At 47.7% G+C, this 24580-nt stretch overlaps 1 protein-coding gene and 1 long non-coding RNA gene across 2 annotated transcripts in view; one reads left to right on the forward strand and one right to left on the reverse strand.

Annotated features, from left to right (window-relative positions):
* Positions 1-1731, reverse strand: part of ACSF2 (acyl-CoA synthetase family member 2) — a 47983-nt gene extending 46252 nt beyond the window's left edge. Inside the window, exon 1 of the mRNA XM_045376026.3 lies at positions 1592-1731. Coding sequence (XP_045231961.2) covers positions 1592-1728 — 137 coding nt within the window. The 5' untranslated portion in view covers positions 1729-1731. The remainder of the gene's footprint in view (positions 1-1591) is intronic.
* Positions 1587-23646, forward strand: LOC123569488 (uncharacterized). The gene is made up of 2 exons (XR_006693257.3): positions 1587-1761; positions 22437-23646. It is a non-coding gene; the product is annotated as an uncharacterized lncRNA (long non-coding RNA).
* The last annotated feature ends 934 nt before the right edge of the window (positions 23647-24580 follow it).

The raw sequence follows: 24580 nt of genomic DNA on the forward strand, positions 1-24580 counted from the left end.
TAAAACCACCACAGTTAGCCAATAAGGGTACAAGCACAAGGGAGTGGAAGGGGCAGAAAGGAGGTAGGCCAAACACTCAGAAAATCATCTCTCTGGATAAACGAGTCTCCTCCTGACACAGCAATAAGAATTTCTCTGAAGCTTGGTGCTCTCAGAGGCCTCAGGGCTGTAGCAGGTAAGTGACCTATTTTGTTTATAGACAAAAAAGTCAAAGGTCAGGAATGTTGCCATGTGGCCTGATTTATTATTTATTTATTACTTTGTTTGTTTTGTATTAGGCAGCCTCCTGAGCCAGAGTAGGCTGAGAGACTCCCCTTTGGTCTGATTTAGTATGATAAAATATGCACACGGTGGGGAGTAACTTTCCTTAGAGTCCTCCCAGCCTGAGGGGGCACCCATGAGTCCAGAGGAGAGGCTTAAGAGACTAGGGGATCAGGGGAGGGCTGAACTTGTCTAGGGAGACCCTGGGAAGTAGTGAGTGACTTCCCAGGGTCACTGGGAAGAGGACCCCACTGTCCTCATCTCAGTCCCATCTACTGACCAGCCTTGATCCACTTAGTTTTCTCAGCAAATTAGGCAGAGTGATGTTAAGGCGTTGCATGCTTTCTAGCATTCAGGAATCAGCAAGTTCAAAAACTGTGATCTCGGAGTTCCAGCAAAAAAGGAGTCTGCATGTCCCTCCAACTCTTCCTGCTTAGCCTTTTTAAAAACAAAAACAAATCTAGTTCTCTGAGACACAGCTTTGTTCTGACTTCTCCTTTTTCCACGTCCAGACCCACACCCCATCTGATGTTGTTGAAAGTGGTGTCCTGACCACTGACTTAGTATCTGGCCTAGTTGAGTGGTAGGACAGGCTCAGTGGTGCACAGGGCTCCCCAGTGGTGCTGCTGAAGCTAACAGCACTGATAGCATTGGTGGCAGCCTGCTCTCTATGACTCAAGCACTTTCACATTTGCCATCTCAGGCGGTCCTCCCAGGGACTGGTCGCGCCGGAAGGCAGCTTTACTTACTGTGCTGCTGCAGAGGCAGTGAAACTACTGGGAACTGAAATCCTCTGCCAGTTTCCATCCCACCCCTTGCACTGAGGATAGAAGAAAATAGGCCCAGGAGCAGGCAGCAAAGAATAAAAGCCATGTTAGTGAGCAGCTGATGAGGAGAGAGGAGACTGCTAAGTTTAGTGGCCTGGGTCGGGGAGAATGGGGCTGATCCCCAAGTTTGCCCATGCAGGGGTTCCAACTCAGAGGCAGTGGCCTGGGCGTACAGCCCAGGCCTTGGCCCTGGCCCCTCCCCATCGGAATATTCTCCTTAAAGCCCACACTCCTTGCCCTCTGTGCCCATAAAGGAGAAAGAATCGAGAGTCTTGGACCAGAACTCGAAGTCCCTGCAGCCACCAACCAAAGCCCCCTGCCAAGTCCACCAGGCCAAGCCAGCTTTTCCTATTGCCTAGGTGCTCGTAGGGGGCGGGTGAGGGGCGGGTACCTTCCCCCCGGTGCACTCGTCCAGAGGTGGGGCTTCCGAAGCTCGGCAGGACCTCCAAGTTCCTCTCCCAGGGAACTGCCCCGCCCCCTCTCTTCCCGCGGGGGGTCAGTACCTGAGGAAGCGGACAGCCTGCAACCTCGCTTCCTGCCAACTCCGAGAGAGGGCTGCCCGGGCCCCCAGCACCCCCGGGCTCCCGGCGCACATTCTCCCCAGGCGCAGCATCCCGACGTAGGCTGCAGTGGCTCGCATCGCCCAGCGTCCCGGCCAGAGTAAACTTTTAAAGTGAGCCGGGGCGGGGCGGGCGCGGAGCAGGCGGGGAGGCGGGGAGGGTGGCCTCTGCCTATGGGGTGCGGCGGACTCGGTCTCGGCCGGCGGGGCGGGGCGAGGCGCGGCGGTGGCGACTTCGCGCGGGGCCACCTTCCCCGCGGACCCCGCGACCCTCCCCCTCCTACCCTCGAAGAATAGCCCTGGTTTCCTCTGGATCCGAAGGCCCCAGCTGCAGTCCGAGACAGATCTTCCTCGCGACCATTCTCAGGGGCCTGGATGTTAGAGGCGCAAACGTTTGTTGATTTTCCAGAGGGGCCAGATGGCAAGGTCAAGATCCGTCCATCCCCTGCCCCCTTTAGCGCTCGGGTCACGTGCTGGCCCCGCTGCTTGCAAGCCAGGGGCCAAAGGAGCAGGCGCGAAGCGCCCTTGAGGCATGCCAGCTGGAGCAGAGGGCCCGCAGGGGTGGGGAGGCAGCCGGGACAAAGGGTGTCACGGGTGAGCCCCCTGCGAGCCCGCTGGCGCCAGAGTCGTAGCTGAGGCCAGATGTCAGCTTCAGAAGGGACACCAGTTGTACCCCATCTCACACGAGGCATCCTCCCATCCCTCCTCTGCTGCCTCTGCCTTGACCTTCTTCACAGGGTTGGGGGCCGGGCACTGTAAGGTGGCCTCAGGGACTGGGACCTGTGTATTTCATCCTCCATCTGCCTGTCTTGGGGCCTGTGGCACAGTTCCCTGTGCTGCCCTAGGCGTGAATGGAAAGCAACCCTATGCCCCTCCTTAGGGTTCCTGAGTTCCAGGGGTGGGTGGGGTACTAAGACACGGCCGAGCTGCGGGACACAGAAGGTGATAATCCTGCTCTGCTCCTGGCTAGGAAAGGTGGCACTGGGCACCAAAGAGTAGCACAGTTTATGCCTGTTCCAGGTCCACACTGCCTCGGGCTAGCCATGACTCTTCCTCTAGAGAAGGAGCTGGAGAAGAATGAGGCAAAGGCCCTGGCAGTGTGACCTCCCCTCTCCTGACAGGAGGAGATGAAGTGAACTCTGCCAGGCAGAAGGGGTGGCTGAGAGTGGAGCCTGGCCTGAGGTGACGTTTGCCCTTATCTGGGAACTCTGGCTCCATTTTGGTCATGAGAAGGAGTCCACGCTGAGCCTCTTTATGATCTTGAGCGTGACCTCAAATCCTCCCTGGAACCCCGGTTCCTAGGGAGGGTCCACACACTTCAGTTTCTGTGGGGTTGGGGCAGGAAGAGACAGAGGAACAAAGAGATCACAGGAGGCTGGGCCTGCAAGGGTGTGCCTTCCTAATTAGACTAACTCTTTGATAGTGGACCAGGGAATGTGGAGGGCTGGGGCATTCACAAGTCTGGGGTCCCAGCCCAGACTGGCAGGCTCAGCCTCTAGCTTGCTTGGTGACCCTGGGTAAACCATTGTCCCTCTCTTGGCCTATGAAGTGAGGGGTAGGTACTGACCTTGTAGGTCCTTCCACTCTCCTGGCTAGTTTGAGGGTCAGTCCTCAGCAGGAGAGAAGTGAGTTCCTCCTTGAACTTTGCTCCAGCCTCGGCTTTTCAAGACACTGGGCTTTCCTGACTCTTCCTAGGTGCACAGGCCGTGGCATCATAGCCACCAGTTTCAGGGTATCTTGTACATGCCAGGCTCTTCAAGGACATTTTCTCTGACCCTCACAAACACCCTGCAAGGAACAGGCATGCCTTGGTATGTGTCTTTGTTTTTATGGATGAAGAAACTGAATCCTAAAGAGGTTCAGCCTCTTAAACATAGGTCAAAGCTCTGCCCGTAGTCTCTTTGTGGCTTTGGGCAAGTCACGGGGCCTCTCCAGCCTCAACTATCTGTCAAACTATCTGTCAAATGGGGATCATAATACCAACTTCATGCAGAGGGCTGGATAAGAATCGAGTAGGTGGCACAGAACTGGTAGTTGGCCAGTTTTCAGTGATTGTTTCTTCCTCCATCCTCTCCTTCCTCTCGTGTCTTCACTCTAAGACCTTCCTCTGTGTTAGGAATTGCAAACCTTTTTTAGGAGGGGGAATTGTTTTATTTCTGCAAAGCCCTGGTAGGCAGTAGTTCTGTGGATGGGGAGGAAGGCTGGAAGAAAGTCAGGATGGCTGGTGGGGAAGTCTGTGAGCCATGGTGGGGGAATCATGTTGACCCAGCATTCTTGGGTTAGTATAGGGAAGTGGCAAGCAGGGCAGTGGGCCATCCAGGTCTTCCAAGTTCCCTTCCTTCCCTTTAACCAATTCAATTCCCCATTGCTCCCTAAGGGGCCTTCTGCCTGAGCCATCACATCTCCTTTATGCTGCAAGTGACTTGCATGATTTATGATCCCTGTAGTTTGGCTCATGCCATTGGCTACCATGAGAAAGCCCTTGTTCCCGCCCCTTTGCCCATGTCCTGCTTCTGTGCTTCAAAAGCAGGCTCAAAATGAAAACACCATTTATTGATTTTTTTTCATTTGTAACATCAACCTATGAATAAAGTACAGAAGACCTAGTCACAGTTACAGAACAGAATGTAAATGTAAGTATCACTAACCTTGGAAGTTACATCTGTCAGTAGTTGAGAGGGAAAGGGCGGGGCAGACTATAAAATAAAAATAAAGGAGTATGTCATTATGTACAAAAATAATAATAAAACTATAGTAGCGGCCGGGCGCGGTGGCTCAAGCCTGTAGTCCCAGCACTTTGGGAGGCCGAGACGGGCGGATCATGAGGTCAGAAGATCGAGACCATCCTGGCTAACATGGTGAAACCCTGTCTCTACTAAAAAATACAAAAAACTAGCTGGGTGAGGTGGCGGGCGCCTGTAGTCCCAGCTACTCGGGATGCTGAGGCAGGAGAATGGGGTAAACCCGGGAGGCGGAGTTTGCAGTGAGCTGAGATCCGGCCACTGCACTCCAGCCTGGGCGACCCAGAGAGACTCCATCTCAAAAAAAAAAAAAAAAAAAAAAAAAAAAAAAATAGTAGCAAGACTTAAGAGAGGAGAGATAGGGTGCAAATCCCCACTTATCAAACAGAAAATCTAAAAATGGCAAAATAAGTATGTCATTTAGAGGCAAGTAACAGAAGAAGATAAAACAGAAATATATATTCCCCAAAGAAATATATCTCCAGGCCGGGCACGGTGGCTCATGCCTGTAATCCCAGCACTTTGGGAGGCCGAGGCAGGCGGATCACAAGGTCAGGAGATTGAGACCATCCTGGCTAACACGGTGAAACCCTGTCTCTACTAAAAAAAAGAAAAAGAAAAAGAAAAAATTAGCCGGGCGTGGTGGCAGGCGCCTGTAGTCCCAGCTTCTTGGGAGGCTGAGGCAGGAGAATGGCTTGAACCCGGGGGGCGGAGCTTGCAGTGAGTTGAGATCCCGCCACTGCACTCCAGCCTGGGCGACAGAGCAAGACTCTGTCTCAAAAAAAGAAAAAAAAGAAATATATCTCCAAAGAAGATATACAGATGGGCAATAAGCACTTGAGAAGGTACTCAAAAAATTCAGATCAAAACCATCCTCGCACTCACTAGGATGGCTGTTATTTAAAAACAGCAACAGGCCCGGTGTGGGTGCTTATGCTTGTAATCGCAGCACTGTTGGAGGCCAAGGTGGGTGGATCACTTGAGTCCAGAAATTTGAGACAGGCCTGGGCAACGAAGTGAGAAACTGCCTAAACAAAAAGTACAAAAATTATCTGAGTGTGGTGGTGCGTGACTGAGGCAGAAGGATCGCTTGACCCCGAGAGGCTGAGGCTGTGGTTAGCTGAGATCACACCACTGCACTCCTGCCTGGGTGACAGAGCAAGACCCTGTCTCAAAAAACAACAAAAAAAAGAACACCCACACAAAAAAACAGAAAATAACAAGTACTGATGGGGATGTGGAGAGATTGAACACGTGTGCATTGGTAGTGGGAATGTAAAATGGGGCCACCGCAATGGATGGTATCGTGGTTCCTCAAAAAATTAAAAATGAGTTATATGATCCAGCAATTCTACTTCTGGGTATATACCCAAAATAATTGAAAGTAGGGACTCCAACAAACATTTGTGTACCAACATTCACAACAGAATTATTCCCAATAGCCAAAAGACAGACACAACCCAAATATTCATCAGTGATTGAATGGATAAACAAATGCGGTATATCCATACAATGGAATGCTATTCAGCTTTCAAAACAGGAAGGACATTCCGATACATGCTACAAGCCACATGAACCTTGAACACATTGTGCTAAGTGAAATAAGCCAAACACAAAAGAATAAATACTGTATGATTCCATTCATATGCGACCCTTCAAGTAGTCAAATTCATAGAGACAAAGTGGAATGGTGGTTGCCAGGGGTGAGGTGTGTGGGGTGGAGAATGGGGAGTTATTATTTGTTTAATGGGTATAGAGTCTCAGTTTAGGAAGATGAAAGGGTTTTGGAGATGGATGGTGGTAATGGTTGTATAACAATGTGAATATACTTAATGCCACTGAACTGTACCCCTAAAAATGGCTAAAACGATATATTTTATTTATGTCTATTTTTCCACAACTTTTAAAAAAACTTTTCTTTGGGGCATGGCAGTGGGAGGAACAGTGAGGGCAGAGAACAGGCTTTTGTTGAAAAAGCTATTTTCGGTCGGTTGCAGTGGCTCACGCCTGTAATCCCAGCACTTTGGGAGGCTGGGTGGGCGGATCACAAGGTCAGGAGATCGAGACTGTCCTGGCTAACACAGTGAAATGCTGTCTCTACTAAAAATATAAAAAATTAGCCCGGTGTAGTGATGGGCACCTGTAGTCCCAGCTACTCAGGAGACTGAGACAGGAGAATGGTGTGAACCTGGGAGGCAGAGGTTGCAGTGAGCCGAGATCACACCACTGCACTCCAGCCTAGGTGACAGAGCAAGACTCAGTCTGAAACAAACAAACAAACAAACAAAACTGTTTCCTTATTTTATTTTCTAAGATGGTGTATATGATTTCTCTTAATAAAGTTTTTTATTAACATACCTGAGGGAGGCTTCAATCAGTTACAGGAACTAATGAGTTTGATGAGGTTTTCACTGTAAAAAAAGGAGTACAAAGAGTTTACTTAGACTTAGAATCAACTTCAATCAACTTCAGCGTCAGATCTGGAAAGAATCCAGCCTTAGTGCTTTTTCTGTCAATGACCTTCAGCAAATCCCTTTTCTCTAGTGTAATTTTTCATAGCTCTCTGTGGTAAATGTCTCCAAATAGTAAGTGAAAAATGGTCCTTTTAAAGAATTTCCTTCACTGTGTGTTTGAGAACTGAGCTGTCTAATAAGAAATGCAGTGATCATGAAGGAGAGGTGGAGAAAAAGGAGAGACCGCTGGCAGCCACAGAAAGAAAAGGGGAGAGGAAGATGAGGAAGTTTCAGTTTTCAAAGAGGTTGAAACGACTTGGAACAGAATGCATATATTCTGCTAATCAAGTCAATTAGATCCTGTAGTCAATATATATTTTTAAAAAAGCCTAATAAAAATTGTTTTAAACATGGATGTTTCTCATTCTTAAACTGAAAGTGAAAACAAGGAACTTGCTGTGAACTACTGTGTAGAATCAAGTTATCTTTTTTTTTTTTTTTTTGAGACTGTCTTACTCTCACCTGGGCTGGAGCTGGAGTGGTGCAGTAGGGCAGTCATAGCCCACTGCAGCCTTGAACTCCTGGGGTCAAGTGATCCTCCCACCTCAGCCTCCTGAGTAGCTGGGATTACAAGCGCATGCCACCACACTGGGCTAATTTTTCTTTTTTTGTAGAGATGAGGATCTCAATGTGTTGCCCAGACTGCTTTTGAACTCCTGGGCTCAAGTAATCCTCCTGATTCAGCCTCTCAGAGAGCTGGGATTCACAAGCAGGCACCACCACACCCAGCTGAGTAAAATTATCTTGATTGCGACTAACAATTGCTGCAGGCACAGGCAGACGTGTTTTTAAATGATCTGTATTTTCTTGCTTACATCCCCAAATTGAAAAACTAAGCCATAATCCCAGCAACTGCCAAAAACACTATGAAAGCCTTGCTTTTGTAAGAGGATAGGACAAAAATCTTTATTTGGATGGCATAATACTTTACTTCCCTTGGGTCAAAGTCAAGAACTAAAATCAACTGTGAAGTCTTGGATAAAGACCCAGTGTTAAACCAAATCTAATTTAACTTCCCTTTTTTATTCATTGGTTCAACTTTCATTCATTGAGTAACTACTTGCTGACAAGCATGATATGAATGAGACATGGCGTCTGCTCTCAATGAGCTCGCTGTCTAGGAGAAAACACCAGTCCTGAGACTGACAATGGCCTGCACTGCAGCCAGTGCTGTGTGAGGGAGGCTGGGGGAGAGGCATCTACCCAAGGTGTGTTGCAGAAGGTCTCCTGGAGGTTTGCATCTAGTCCTGAGAAAGAAGCAGTGTGTCAGTTTCCTATTGCTGCTGGAACAAATTGCACACATGTAGTGGCTTAAAACCCTAGAAATTTATTGTCTTACAATTCTGGAGGCCAGAAGTCTTAAGGGAGTCTCACGGGATTAAAATTAAAGTGTTGGGCCAGGTGCAGTGGCTCATGCCTGTAATCCCAGCACTTTGGGAAGCCGAGGTGGGTGGATCACCTGAGGTCATAAGTTCAAGACCAGCTTGGTCAACACGGCAATGTCCCATCTCTATTAAAAATATAATAATTAGCTGGGCGTGGTGGTGCACACCTGTAATCTCAGCTACTCAGGTACAAGAATCGCTCGAAGCCGGGAGGCGGAGGTTGCAGTGAGCGGAGATCCAATCACGCCGCTGCGCTCCAGCCCGGGCAGCGAAGTGAGACTGTCTCAAATAAATAAATAAATAAATAAACAAAATCAAGATGTTGGCAGGGCTGGTTCCTTTGAGGGAAACCAGAGAAGAATCCATTCCTTGTCTCTTAGAGCAGCTAGTGACTCCAGTTTTTCTTTGGCTTATGGCCACATCATTCTAATCTCTGCCTCTGTGCTCACATTTCCTCCTCTTTGTCGAATCTTCCTCTGCCTTCTTTGTTTTATTTTTTTGAATAAGGTAGTGCCTTCCCTCATGGTCTTGGTATGCCTTTGATGAGCAAGGAAAGCCTTTCTCTGGAAACCCCCAGCAGACTGCCCTCAGGCTCCTCTGCTATGACTGCTACGCATGCCAACAACTAATGCCAAGCGGGACATAGTACTATGGGCGTCAGCAGAATAGCTCACTTTTGGTCAGCGTGATCAGGTAAGACTTCTTAGAGGAGGTGGCATTTGGACTGGAATTTGAAGGATGAAAAGGATGGTGACCATGGAAAGGGAGGAAGGAAAGGGCATTCCAAGCCAAATGGAATGAACAGAGGGGAGAAGGCAGGAATAAGGAAGAGATGAACAGTTTTACAGGAACGATTTTTTAAGTGCCTTCTATGGACTAAGAACTCATTTAATCCTTATGAAAAAAATAGCTTCTAGCCGGGCGTGGTGGTGCACACCTGTAGTCCCAGCTACTCAGGAGGCTGAAGTGGGAGAATCCTTGAACACAGGCGTTTGAAGTTACAGTGAGCTGGCTGGGTGCCATGGCACAGGCCTATAATCCCAGCACTTTGGGAGGCTGAGGCAGGCAGATCACTTGAGCCCAAGAGTTCAAAACCGGCATGGGCACCACGGTGAAACTCCGTCTCTATTTAAAAAAAAAAAAAAAAAAAAAGTTACAGTGACGTGATCACGCCACTACTGCACTTTAGCCTGGGCAACAGACCAAGTGCCTGTCTCAAAACAAACAAACAAACAAGAACAGGCTGGGCTCAGTGGCTCACATCTATAAATCTGAGCACTTTGGAAGGCTGAGTGAGCAGATCACTTGAGGTCAGCAGTTTGAGACCAGCCTGGCCACATGGTGAAACCCCATCTCTACGAAAAATACAAAAATTAGCCAGGCATGGTGGCACACATCTGTAATCCCAGCTACTCAGGAGGCGGAGGCAGGAGAATCGCTTGAATCTGGGTGGCGGAGGTTGCAGTGAGCCGAGATCACGCCACTGCACTCCAGCCTGGGTAACAGACAGTGAGACTCTGTCTGGTAAAAAATAAGTAAATAAAATAAACAAACAAAGAAACAAAATAGTTTATTCTGCAGGTGGAGATTTATGATTGAGGAATCCAGGCTTGGAGAGATTAGATAATGTGTCCAAAGTTGGTAGAACAAGATTTGATCTCAATTCCATCTCAACATATGATGATTTTATTTATTCATTCATTCATTGCTTATTTATTTGTAATAAACATTTCTATATTATAATTTATTACAAAAGTAATAAGGCTGATTTTAGCAAATCTTTAAGGTGAACTAGGTTTAAAAAGTATGGATATTCAGCTATACATTTTCCTAGGATCATATAAACATGTTTATCTCCTTTATATATATTATTATATATTATATATTAATATATCATATCTCTGTTAATATTATATATATATTTTTTATTTTCTCTTTTAAGAGAGGAAGAGTTGCTATGCTGCCCAGGCTGATCTTAAACTCCTGGACTCAAACCATTCTCCGCCTCAGCCTCCCAAGTAACTGAGACTACAGGCATAAGCCATTAAATCTGGCTATTTTTACAAAAGAAAAAAAAAGGACCTTGGCCGGGCGCGGTGGCTCAAGCCTGTAATCCCAGCACTTTGGGAGGCCGAGACGGGCGGATCACGAGGTCAGGAGATCGAGACCATCCTGGCTAACACGGTGAAACCCCGTCTCTACTAAAAATACAAGAAAATTAGCCGGGCAAGGTGGCGGGCGCCTGTAGTCCCAGCTACTCGGGAGGCTGAGGCAGGAGAATGGCGTGAACCCGGGGAGGCGGAGCTTGCAGTGAGCTGAGATCCGGCCACTGCACTCCAGCCTGGGGCACAGAGCAAGACTCCGTCTCAAAAAAAAAAAAAAAAAAAAAAAAGGACCATGCTGGACAATTAATGGAATCAGAATAAAGTCTATAGATTAGAGAGTAGTATTGATCAGTGTGAATTTGTTGATTTTTACAATTGTCCTATGGTTATATCTTTCCTTGTACTTAGGAAAAACACATTGATACATTTAGTGATAAAAGGGCATCATATCTGCAACATATTCAGTTTAGAAATTGTGTGTGTGTGTGTGGAGACAGAGAGAGAAGGATAAAGCAACTGTAGTGAAATGGCAAATGGGAGATCTGGGTAAAGAGTGCACAGAAGGGCCGGCTGCGGTGGCTCATGTCTGTAATCCTGGTACTTTGGGAGGCCGACGTGGGTGGATCACCTGAGGTCAGGAGTTCGAGACCAGCCTGACCAACATGGAGAAACCCCGTCTCTACTAAAAATACAAAATTAGCTGGGTGTGGTGGTGCGCGCCTGTAATTCCAGCTGCTGGGGAGGCTGAGGCAGGAGAATTGCTTGAACCTGGAAGGCGGAGGTTACAGTGAGCTGAGATTGCACCATTGCACTCCAGCCTTGGTGACAGAGCAAGACTCTGTCACACACACACACAAAAAGTACACAAATTATTATTATTATTATTTTTTCTGAGACGGAGTCTCACTCTGTCGCCCAGGCTGGAGTGCAGTGGCTGGATCTCAGCTCACTGCAAGCTCCGCTTCCCGGGTTTACGCCATTCTCCTGCCTCAGCCTCCCGAGTAGCTGGGACTACAGGCACCCACCGCCACGCCTGGCTAGTTTTTTGTATTTTTTTAGTAGAGACGGGGTTTCACTATGTTAGCCAGGATGGTCTCGATCTTCTGACCTTGTGATCCGCCCGTCTCGGCCTCCCAAAGTGCTGGGATTACAGGCTTGAGCCACCGCACCCGGCCCACAAATTATTTTTATTTTATTTTTATAATAGAGATGGGGTCTTGCCATGTTGCCCAGGTTGATCTCAAACTCCTAGCCTCAAGTGATTCTTCTGCCTTGGCTTCCCAAAGTGCTGGGATTACAGGTGTGAGCTACCACACCCAGCTCCAGGAATTCTTCTTTCTATTCTTGCAACTTTTCTGTAAATCTGAAATAATGTCAAAATGAAATTCTGTTTTTAAAAAATGAGATCAGGCCATGTGCTTTACTCAATGACTTGAATTTTTTTTCTTGACCATATGCAATAAACTTTTTTTTCCAGGTCAATACATACAGTTCCTAGTCATTCTCTTTAATGGCTGTGTAATTTTCCACAGTAATGTTCCATTGTATAAATACATTCTCAGGTTTTCAACAACTCACTTGTTGATGGAGTTGACTTTTTTTTTTTTTTTTTTTTGGTTTTTTCCTGAGACAGAGCTTGCTCTGTCACCCAGGCTGGAGTGCAGTGACACGATCTTGGCTCACTGCAACCTCCGCCTCCTGGGTTCAAGCGATTCTCCTTCCTCAGCCTCCCGAATAACTGGGACTACAGGTACGTGCCACCACACCTGGCTAATTTTGTTTCGTTTTGTTTTGTTTTTAGTAGAGACGGGGTTTTGCCATGTTGGCCAGACTATTCTCCAACTCCTGACCTCAGACCTCAGGTGATCCGCCCACCTTGGCCTCCCAAAGTGCTGGGATTACAGGCATGAGCCACTGTGCCCGGCGTTTTTTGTTTGTTTGTTTGTTTGTTTTTTGGTTTTGTTTGGTTGTGGGAGGGTCTCACCCTGGAGTGCAATGGTGCAATCATGACTCACTGCAGCCTCACCCTCCTGGGCTCAAGCGATCCTTCTCCCTCAGCTTCCTGAGTAGCTGGGACCATAAGTGTGGGCCACTATGCCTGACTAATTTTAGTACTTTTTGTAGAGACAGAGTGTCCATCCCTATGTTGCCCAGTCTGGTCTTGAACTCATGGGCTCAAGCAACCCTCCAGCCTTGGCCTTCCATAGTGCTGGAATTACAGGCATGAGTCACTGTGCCCAGCTTCATGGCGATTCCTGCACATTTTTCTTGCCATGTAAACTTGACTTTTCCCGCTATGAGCATTTTTAAGAAATATATTTATTTAAAAAGTACAATTGTTGTCATATCCCTCTATATGCTTTTTTTTTTTTTTTTTTTTTTTGAGACAGAGTCTCTGTCGCCCATGCTGGAGTGCAGCGGCACAATCTCGGCTCACTACAAATTCCGCCTCCCTGGCTCAAGCAATTCTCTGCCTCAGCCTCCCGAGTAGCTGGGATTACAGGTACCTGCCACCAAGCCCAGGTAATTTTTGTATTTTTAGTAGAGACGGAGTTTCATCATCTTGGCCAGGCTGGTCTTGGACTCCTGACCTCGTGATCTACCGGCCTCGGACTCCCAAAGTGCTGGGATTACAGGCGTGAGCCACCCCTCTATATGCTTTTTTTTTTTTTTTTTGAGACGGAGTCTCGCTCTTTTGCCCAAGCTGGAGTACAGTGGCGCGATCTCTGCTCACTGCAGCCTCTGCCTCCTGGGTTCAAATGATTCTCCTGCCTCAGCCTCCTGAGTAGCTGGGACTACAGGCGCGTGCCACCATGCCCAACTAATTTTTGTATTTTTAGTAGAGACGGGGTTTCACCATGTTGGCCAGGATGGTCTCCATCTCTTGACCTTGTGATCTGCCCGCCTCAGCCTCCCAAAATACTGGGATTACAGGCATGAGCCACCGCACCCGGCCCCTCTATATGCATTTTAAGATAATATGAGGCCAGGCGCAGTGGCCTGCCTATAATCCCAGCACTTTTGCTAGGTGGCGATGAAAGGATCTCTTGAGCCCAGGAGTTCAAGACCAGCCTGGGCAACATAGGGAGACCACGTGTCCACAAAAAATTAAAAAATAGCCAAGTACAGTGGCCCATGCCTGTGGTCCCAGCTACTAGGGAGGCTAAGGTGGAGAGGATCACTTGAGCACTGGAAGGTAGAGACTCCAGTGGGCTGTGATCACACCACTGCATTCCAGCTAGGCAACAGAGCAAGACCCTGTCTCAAACGAACAAACAAAGAGAATATTTACTTAGGTCTAAAAACAAAAACAAAACAAAAATCTTGGGATTTCTATGTGCAATTGCCTTCAATTTGAGGGTTACCTTGGTAAGGGCTGACTTACAGGAACATGGTGTATGTTTCCACATGTGGAAGTATTTAAGGAGAATTTATAGCCGGGCGTGGTGGCTTATATCTGTAATCCCAGCACCTTGGAAGGCTGAGATGGGCAAATCACCTGAGGCCAGGAGTTCAAGACAAGCCTGGTCAACATGGCAAAACCCCATCTCTAGTAAAAATACAAAAGTTAGCTGGGTGTGGTGGCACACACCTGTAATCCCAGCTACTTGGGAGGCTGAAGCAGGAGAATTGCTGGAACCCAGGAGGTGGAGGCGCAATGAGCTGAGATCATGCCACTGTATTCTAGCCTGGGAGACAGAAACTCTGTCTTGAAGAAAGCAAATTTATGTAAGTAAGTAAACTGTATAAACAGAGATCAATATTAAAATATACTTTGGGGGGTCACGTCCTCAAGGCCTGAGACTGCTTTTTTTTGTTGTTTTTTTGTTTTTTTTCTTGAGATGGAGTCTTGCTCTGTTGCTCAGGCTGGATGGAGTGTGGTGGTGTGATCTTGGCTCACTGCAGCATCCACCTCCTGGGTTCAAGCGATTCTTCTGCCTCAGCCTCCCGAGTAGAGTAACTGGGACTACAGGTGCATGCCACCACACCTAGCTAATTTTTTTTCTTTTTCTTTTTTTTTTTTTTTTTTGAGATGGAGTCTTGCTCTGTCACCTAGGCTGGAGTGCAGTGGCGCACTCTCGGCTCACTGCAAGCTCTGCCTCCTGGGTTCACACCATTCTCCTGCCTCAGCCTCCCCAGCAGCTGGGACTACAGGCGCACACCGCCACGCCTGGCTAATTTTTCTGTATTTTTTGTAGAGACAGGGTTTTTACTATGTTAGCCAGGATGGTCTCGATCTCCTGATCTTGTGATCCACCTGCCTCGGCCTCCCAAAGTGCTGGGATTACAGGCGTGAGCCACCATGCCCAGCCTGATTTTTGTATTTTTTTTAAGTAGAGATGGGTTTTTGCCATGTTGGCCAGGCTGGTCTTGGACTCCTGGCCCCAGGTGATCCGCTTGCCTTGTCCTCTCAAAGTGCTGGGATTACAGACGTGAGCCACCATGCCCGGACTGCCTTTTTTTTTTCAACCCACCTCCCACTATGATGACAAAGCACAAAGGGACTCAGCTGCCCTTAGAAAAGTTGATTCCTGCTGTGTGGTGCTATTGGCTCTTTCTCACCTGTCTCTCTGTGGATCCTTGACGCACTACTTCATATTATTGTGCTCATTTTTTCAATGTTTAAAAATTTATTTATTTAGAGTCGGGGGGGTGGGCTCTCACTATGTTGCCTAGATTGGCCTCGAACTCCTAGGCTCAGGCAATCCTCCTACCTCAGCCTCCCAAGTAGCTGGAATTACAGGCAGGGGCTGCTGCTCCTGGCTATTATATCTGTTTTACGGAAGGAGGAACAGAAGCTGGTACTGTAACAAGTTGCCAAGATTGCCCCAGAGTTAGCAGTGGCTGCATTGGCCTGACACCCAAGGGTTTTCAGGCAGCTGATGACTCCTGTCCTGGTCTTGATCTTGGGCTTCTCAATTGCTACTGGTACTTGTGTTCCATTTGGCAGCTCCCTGAACAACCTCAGACATCCAAGCACAAGGTGGCATTTGGTTTTGGGGGGGGGTTCAGCCTAGGGCCAGCCTGTTGTTTCCAAGAAGAAGGCTGCCAACAGATGACAGGCTTCACTTTCTCACAAAGCTGCAGGGCTCTAGCCTAAGAGATTTAAACAAATCTTCCCCAAGTGAACTGACTTGTCGTCAGTTCCTTGCTCTGCCTCTCTGCTTCCCTGGGCTGCATCGCTGCCTGTCTGGACCTGACCCATCCTTCAAAGCCCAACCTAAATGCCACCTTCTCCATGGAGCCTTTTCTGATTTCTCTCTTCTCTATAGGCTCCTCCTCCCCACCATGCTGGGTTTGCACCCACCTTTCTTGGAATGCATTCACTTTTCTGCTGTGATTATCATTAAATAGTTGACCTTTTTGAACCTCAATCACTTCACCTGTAAAACTGACATATGTCTGTTTTTACCTGTAAAACTGACATATGTCTGTTTTTACCTGTAAAACTGACAGTGGTGGATGGCAAGCGAAAGCTCAGCCTTATAATATCTGCTTTATAAGTCTGTTGTGAAGGCCAAGTTAAAAGACCTGATATACGTAAAGCACAGTCCGAGGCACAAAGAATGTTTTAGCACCTGTCGACCTGATGTTATCACACACACACAGCCCTACATATTCATGCACAGATCTCATCTGTATGTATTCAGGCACTTATCCTTTTACCTTGTATAATAATTATTTGCATGGACTGTAGGCGCCTTCGTGGTAGGAAAAATAGGGTGTAGTGAAAAGAAACAGGATTTGGAATAAAAAAGTCTGCCCCTCAACCAATGGTGTGGCTGCGAACAAGTGGCTTTTCCTCTCTGAGCTTTGGTTTCTTCAGAACAATAAAATGTGCCTCACTGTCTCCTCATGTACATTATCAAAATAAGATAATGGATGCTCAAGGATTCAGAGATTGCCAAATGCTAATGTATGTATGATCCAATTGCCCTTGTCTGTTTCCCAGAAGCCCAGCACAGTGCCTTGCTGGGGACGGGTTGAGGTGTGCACAGCGGGGATTTGTTCAGTAAGGAGTAGACCATTGTGAGAGACAGGACTAGCTAGATTTCCTAGACCGACTAAGAATCCCGAAGCCTAACTGGGGAGGTGACCGCATCCACCTTTAAACATGGGGCTTGCAACTTAGCTCACACCTGACCAATCAGGTAGTAAAGAGAGCTCACTAAAATGCTAAGTAGGCAAAAATAGGAGGTAAAGAAATAGCCAATCATCTATCGCCTGAGAGCATAGGAGGAGGGACAATGATTGGGATATAAACCCAGGCATTCAAGCTGGCAACGGTAACCCCCTTTGGGTCCCCTCCCATTTTATGGGAGCTCTGTTTTCACTCTATTAAATCTTGCAACTGCACACTCTTCTGGTCCGTGTTTGTTATGGCTTAAGCTGAGCTTTCGCTTGCCGTCCACCACTGTTGTTTGCCACTGTTCCAACCCTCCGAATCCAGCAGGGTGTCCGCTGTGCTCCTGATCCAGCAAGGCACCCATTGCCGCTCCCAATTGGGCTAAAGGCTTGCTATTGTTCCTGCACAGCTAAGTGCCTGGGTTAATCCTAATCAAGCTGAATAGAGTTATAACACTCACCGCATGGCCCAAGATTCCATTCCTTGGAATGTGTGAGGCCAAGAACCCCAGGTCAGAGAACAAGAGGCTTGCCGCCATCTTGGAAGCGGCCTGCCACCATCTTAGGAGCTCTAAGGACAGGGACCCTCAGTAAGATATTGGCAACCATGAAGGGAACTCCAATGCAGTAATATTGGACCACTTTTGCTTGCTCTTCTGTCCTATCCTTCCTTAGAATTGGAGGAAAATACTGGGCATCTGTCGGCCAGTTAAAAATGATTAGCGTGGCCGCCTCACCTAAGACTCAGATATAAGGCTGTCTGGGAAAGGGCTTTCTAACAACCCCCAACCCTTCTGGGTTGGGAGCGTTGGTCTGCCTGGAACCAGCTTCTGCTTTCAATTTTCCTGGGGAAGCTGAGGGCTGACTAGAGGCAGAAAGCCGTCATCCCAAACTCCCGACGTTAGCCAGTTGAGATCATGGCTCAGTCAGAAGTCTCTACTCAACAGTCACCCATGCGTGCACCCCTAGCTTTCCTTCTGACCCATACCTCCTGGGTCCCAAGCATGACTTTCTTAAAAGTGTAGCCCCAAAATTCTCCTTACCTCTGAATCTACTTCCTCTGATCCCTGCCTCCTAGGTACTGATGCTTCAGACTTTCACTTCCTCTCCCAAGTATTAGAGCAGGTTGTATCTCCAAAGGGATCTAAGGCAGCTCTATGCTGTGTCCTTAGGCATCTAGGCTATGAACCCAGGGAGTCTTGTCCCTGGTGTCCCTCCCAATTGAGGCATACAGCTTTCTACATGGGCAGTTATGTGGGACCTGTTCCCCACCACCCTTGCCAGGGCCCCAAGTTTATAAATGGCTAGGAGGATTGCTCTTCCATTGTGTGAGATGCTCTCCTCCCCTGATTTCTACCCATCTTACCCCTCTGTGATACAATCTCCAAGCCTTGGCTCATTGGCCAGGGCCTTAGAACTGATGACCCAGTACTTTAACAACTGGAACTGGGTCATCAGTTCTAACAATAACATAATAGATCAAGATGGAAGTGAATTGAGCAAGTCAAGGAGAGAAGAGAGAGATAGAGAGAAAAAAGAGAGGGAGAGAGAGAAAAAGAGAGATAAATGTAGTAAAGAAAAAACAGTGTGCCCTATTCCTTTAAAAGCCAGGATGGGCCGGGCGCGGTGGCTCAAGCCTGTAATCCCAGCACTTTGGGAGGCCGAGGCGGGTGGATCACGAGGTCAGGAGATCGAGACTATCCTGGCTAACACGGTGAAACCCCGTCTCTACTAAAAATACAAAAAACTAGCCGGGCGTGGTGGCGGGCGCCTGTAGTCTCAGCTACTCGGGAGGCTGAGGCGGGAGAATGGCATGAACCCGGGAGGCGGAGCTTGCAGTGAGCCGAGATCCGGCCACTGCACTCCAGCCTGGGAGACACAGCGAGACTCCGTCTCAAAAAAAAAAAAAATAAATAAAAGCCAGGATGAATTTAAAACCTATAATTGATAATTGAAGGTCTTCTCTATGACCCTATAACACTCCAATATTGCCTTGTTGTCAGTGTAAACAAGGGCGTAGCCTGAAAACACTGAGACCACAGTAGCCTTCCTATCAAAAATCCTTAACCCAGCAACCCACAAATGGCCCAAATGCATTCAATCTGTAGCAGCAACTGCTTTGCTAACAGAAGAAAGTGAAAAGTAACTTTTTTTTTTTTTTTTGAGACGGAGTCTTGCTCTGTCACCCACGCTGGAGTCCAGTGGCGTGATCTCGGCTCACTGCAAGCTCTGCCTCCCGGGTTCACGCCATTCTCCTGCCTCAGCCCCCTGAGTAGCTGGGACTAACAGGCGCCTGCCACCAGGCCCGGCTAATTTTTTTTTGTATATTTAGTAGAGACCGAGTTTCACCTTGTTGGGCAGGATGGTCTCGATCTCCTGACCTCATGATCCACCCGTCTTGGCCTCCCAAAGTGCTGGGATTACAGGCGTGCGCCACTGCGCCCAGCCTAGAAAAGTAACTTTTAGAGGAAACCTCATTGTGAGCACACCTCACCAGTTCAGAATGATTCTAAGTCAAAAAAGCAAAAAGGTGGCTTACTAACTCAAAAATCTTATAAGTATGGGGCTATTCTGTTAGAAAAAGGTGATTTAACATTAACCACTGAAAATTCCCTTAACCCAGCAGATTTCCTAACAGGGGATTTAAATTTTAATTACCATACAAAGTTCTGACCAGACCTAGGAGGAACTCCCTTCAGAACAGAACTATAGATGATGGCTCCTCCCAGGATTGAGGAAAAACACAATGGGTATTCAGTAATTGACAAGGAGACTCTTGTGGAAGCAGAGTTAGAAGAATTGCCTAACTGGTCTGCTCAAATGTGGGAGCTGTTTGCCCTCAGCCAAGCCTTAAAGTATTTACAGAATCGAAAAGACTCTATCTCAATCCTGACTCAAAAGGTTACCGACACCCTCTCTGAAGCGAATTTGCGTAAGAACTGTTGTTTATGGGAATGCATCTTGATGGGGCAGCTGGGTTGTTACGAAATACTCAGGAACCCAGCCCAGCTCTAGAACTTGCCTCTGAGCACAAAGGCAATGTTGGGCACGCTGGTAAAGGACTAGAATCCAGCAGCCCAGACCCTTTTGTGGTCAAGAAAGGCGAGAAAAGGGGTGCAGGACTGCTACATCAGTGATCGTAACTAATCCGATAAGCAGAGGTCCATGGGTGGTGACGCACCTTGGAAAGGAATAAGCATTAGGACCATAGAGGACGCTCTAGGACTAATACTCATCAGAAAATGACTAGGGGTGCTGGCATCCCTATGTTTTCTTTTCAGATAGGAAACATTCCCCCCAAGGCAAAAATGCCCCTAAGATGTATTCTGGAGAATTCGGCCCAGAGTGTGTGTACCTTTTTCCCTGTCAGACTTGAAGCAAATTAAAATAGACCTAGGTAAGGCGGTGGCTCACTCCTGTGATCCTAGAACTTTGAGAGGCTGAGGCGGGCAGATCACGAGGTCAGGAGATCGAGACCATCCTGGCTAACAGGTTGAAACTCCGTCTCTACTAAAAACACACGCACACACAAAAATTAGCCAGGCATGGTGGCGGGCACCTGTAGTTCCAGCTACTCGGGAGGCTGAGGCAGGAGAATGGCGTGAACCCTGGAGGCGGAGCTTGCAGTGAGCCAAGAACGAACCGCTTCACTCCACCCTGGGCAACAGAGTGAGCGTCCGTCTCAAAAACAAAAACAAAAACAAAAAACAGACCTAGGTAAACTCTCACATAACCCTGATGGCTATATTGATGTTTTACAACGGTTAGGACAATCCTTTGATCTGACATGGAGAGATATAATGTTACTGCTAGATCAGACACTAATCCCAAATGAGAGAAATGTCGCCATAACTGCAGCCTGAGAGTTTGGTGATGTCTGGTATCTGAGTCAGGTCAATGATAGGATGACAAGAGGAAAGAGAACAATTCCCCACAGGCCAGCAGGCAGTTCCCAGTGTAGACCCTCACTGGGATGCAGAATCAGAACATAGAGATTGGTGCCGCAGACATTTACTAACTTGCGTGCTAGAAGGACTAAGGAAAACTAGGAAGAAGCCTATAAATTATTCAGTGATGTCCACTATAACACAGGGAAAGGAAGAAAATCCTACTGCCTTTCTGGAGAGATTAAGGGAGGCATTGAGGAAGCATACCTCCCTGTCACCTGACTCTACTGAAGGCCAACTAATCTTGATAAGTTTATCACTCAGTCAGCTGCAGACATTAAAAAAAAACTTCAAAAGTCCGCCTTAGTTCTGGAGCAAAACTTAGAAACCCTACTTGAATTTGGCAACCTCAGTTTTTTATAGTAGAGATCAGGAGGAACAGGCAGAACAGGACAAATGAGATAAGAAAAAGGCCACCGCTTTAGTCATGGCCCTCAGGCAAGCAGACCTTGAGGGCTCTGGAACATGGAAAGGCTGGGCAAATCGAATGCCTAATAGGGCTTGCTTCCAGTACGGCCTACAAGGACACCTTTTTTTTTTTTTTTTTTTTTTTGAGACAGAGTCTTGCTCTGTCGCCCAGGCTGGAGTGCTGGAGTGCAGTGGCACGATCTTGGCTCACTGCAAGCTCCGCCTCCCGGGTTCACGCCATTCTCCTGCCTCAGCCTCCTGAGTAGCTGGGACCACAGGCACCCACCACTACGCCTGGCTAATTTTTTGTGTTTTTTAGTAGAGACGTGGTTTTACTGTGTTAGCCAGGATGGTCTCGATCTCCTGATCTCATGATCCACCCGCCTCGGCCTCCCAAAGTGCTGGGATTACAGGCGTGAGCCACCACGCCTGGCCAAGGACATTTTTAAAAAGATCGTCCGAATAGAAATAAGCTGCCTCCTGTTGATGCCCCTTATGTCAAGGGAATCACTGGAAGGCCCACTGCTCCAGGGGATGAAGGTCCTCTGAGTCAGAAGCCACTAACCAGATGGATCCAGCAGCAGGACTGAGGGTGCCCAGGGCAAGTGCCAGCCCATGCCATCACCGTCACAGAGCCCCATGCTTGACCATTGAGGGCCAGGAGGTTAACTGTCTCCTGGACACTGGCACGACCTTCTCAGTCTCACTCTTCTGTCCCGGACAACTGTCCTCCAGATGTATCACTATCCAAGGGGTCCTAGGACAGCCAGTCACTAGATACTTCTCCCAGTCACTAAGCTGCGACTGGGGAACTTTACCCTTTTCACATGCTTTTCTAATTATGCCTGAAAGCCCCACTCCCTTGTTAGGGAGAGACATTCTAGCAAAAGCAGGGGCCACTATACACTAGAATTAGAAGGAAAAAGGATAAATGTATATACAGACTCAAAGTATGCTTACCTAGTCCTCCATGCCCATGCAACAATACAGAGAGAAAGGGAATTCCTAACTTCTGAGGGAACACCTATCAAACATCAGGAAGCCATCAGGAGATTATTATTGGCTATACAGAAACCTAAAGAGGTGGCAGTCTTACACTGCCGGGTCATCAGAAAAGAAAGGAAAGAAGAAATAGAAGGGAATCGCCAATCAGATATTGAAGCCAAAAGAGCCGCAAGGCAGGACCCTCCATTAGAAATGCTTATAGAAGAACCCCTAGTATGGGGTAATCCCCTCCGGGAAACAAGCCCCAGTACTCAGCAGGAGAAATAGAATGGGGAACCTCACGAGGACATAGTTTCCTCCCCTCAGAATGGCTAGCCACCAGAGAAGGAAAAATACTTTTGCCTGCAGCTAACCAATGGAAATTACTTAAAACCCTTCACCAAACCTTTCACTTAGGTATTGATAGCACCCATCAGATTGCCAAATTATTATTTACTGGACCAGAGTTTTTCAAAACTATCAAGCAGATTGTCAGGGCCTGTGAAGTGTGCCAAAGAAATAATCCCCTGCACTACAGGCCATACATTTCAATCCCTGTATCTTTAACCTCCTTGTTAAGTTTGTTTCTTCCAGAATCGAAGCTGTAAAACTACAAATGGTTCTTCAAATGGAGCCTCCGATGCAGTCCATGACTAAGATCTACTGCGGACCCCTGGACCAGCCTGCTAATCCATGCTCTGATGTTGGTGACATCGAAGGCACCCCTCCCGAGGAAATCTCAACTGCATGACCCCTACTACACCTCAGTTCAGCAGGAAGCAGTTAGAGCAGTCATCAGCCAACCTCCTCAACAGCACTTGGATTTTCCTGTTGTAAGGGGGGACTGAGAGACAGGACTAGCTGGATTTCCTAAGCCAACTAAGAATCCCTAAGCCTAGCTGGGAAGGTGACTGCATCCATCTTTAAACACAGGGCCTGCAATTTAGCTCACACCCGATCAATCAGGTAGTAAAGAGAGCTCACTAAAATGTTAATTAAGCAAAAACAGGAGGTAAAGAAATAGTCAATCACCTATCGCCTGAGAGCACAGGAGGAGGGACAATGATAGGGATATAAACCCCAGGCATTCAAGTCAGCAATGGCAACCCCCTTTTGGTCCCCTCCCATTTTATGGGAGCTCTGGTTTCACTCTATTAAATCTTGCAACTGCACACTCTTCTGGTCCGTGTTATGGCTTGAGCTGAGCTTTTGCTTACGGTCCACCACTGCTGTTTGCTGCTGTCACAGACCCACCACTGACTTCCACCCCTCTGGATCTGGCAGGGTGTCCGCTGTGCTCCTGATCCAGCTAGGCACCCATTGCTGCTCCCGATCAGGCTAAGGCTTGCCATTGTTTCTGCATGGCTAAGTGCCTGGGTTTGTCCTAATTGAGCTGAATAGAGCTATAACACTCACTGCATAGCCTAAGATTCCATTCCTTGGAATCTGGGAGGCCAAGAACCCCAGGTCAGAGAACAAGAGGCTTGCCACCATCTTGGAAGCAGCCTGCCACCATCTTGGGAGTTCTAAGAACAAGGACCCTCCCCATAACAATTGTGCTTACTTTATTTGGTCTTCCTGGTTCCCCTCTGAGACAAGCTTTTTTATTTTTTGTAGAGACAGAGTCTTGCTGTGTTGCTCAGACTGGTTTTGAACTCCTAGCCTCAAATAATCCTCTCACCTTGACCTCCCAAGTATTGGGATTACAGGTGTGAGCTACCCTGCTCGGCCCCTCTGAGATAAGCTTTAATATCCCCATTTCAAAATGAGTAAACTGAGGTTTGGAGTGGGTAAAGTGGTTCATTCATTCCTTCGTTCATTCATCTATCTATTCATTTATTCCACAGACATCTGATTTAGCAGCTATCCTACATCAGACAGGCTGACTCTGGGCATACGAAGATGATTAAGACAAAAATCCCTGTCCTCACAGTCCAGAATGAAGGACAGACACATAAAGATAAGTATAGTACAAGATGGATCATGAATTGTAGCTAATATTTACTGGGTACTTACTAAGTGCCAGTGACTGCTGTAAGCTCTTGGTGTGTTTTACCCCTTCAGTTCTCCCCAACCTCTGTTAGGTACATGTCTCATAGATTGATTCATAGATAAGACTGAAGCCTGGTGATTGCCTGCGGTTTTATAAGTAACAAATGGCAGAGCCAGGATGAATACCCAGTGGATGGGTATTAGTGCCAGAGGTCCCACTTGGCCATCAAGCTCTACCATCTCTTGATGATAAAGTAGCACACGGGGCCGTAAGTGGGTGAGGGAGGCTAACTCAGTCTGGCATTCACGGTGTTCAGGGGAGATTTCCTGAAAGACTAAGGAATTAGCTAGACAGAGGTGAGTGGGGGGAGGCAGGGCCATCGCAGGGGAGGGCCAGATGTGGGAGCCACCTCCCGGAAATCTACACAGCATCTAGGCCAGGCAGGGACCGGAGCGTGTTTGGAAGGTGCAGAAGCAGGCAGGACCCAGCCTCGAAAGGAAAGTGGTCCGTATCCTAGAGATAGCTGCAAGTTTGAAGGGTTTTACGCAGGGGAGAGACTTGGTCAGATTTTTAGAAAGATCAGCGGGGAGCGGGGTGAAAGTGGATGGAAGGACAGAGACAAGCACTGAGGCAGTGAGTGGGGAGGAGAGGAGAAATTCAGGAAGTCGAGTTTTCCCGATGATGGTTATTCGGGGGTTAAGTAGAGGACAGGGAGCAGTTCTAGAGGACAC

Source organism: Macaca fascicularis, chromosome 16 (genome assembly GCF_037993035.2).
Source record: "Macaca fascicularis isolate 582-1 chromosome 16, T2T-MFA8v1.1".
Classification (NCBI taxonomy): domain Eukaryota; kingdom Metazoa; phylum Chordata; class Mammalia; order Primates; family Cercopithecidae; genus Macaca; species Macaca fascicularis.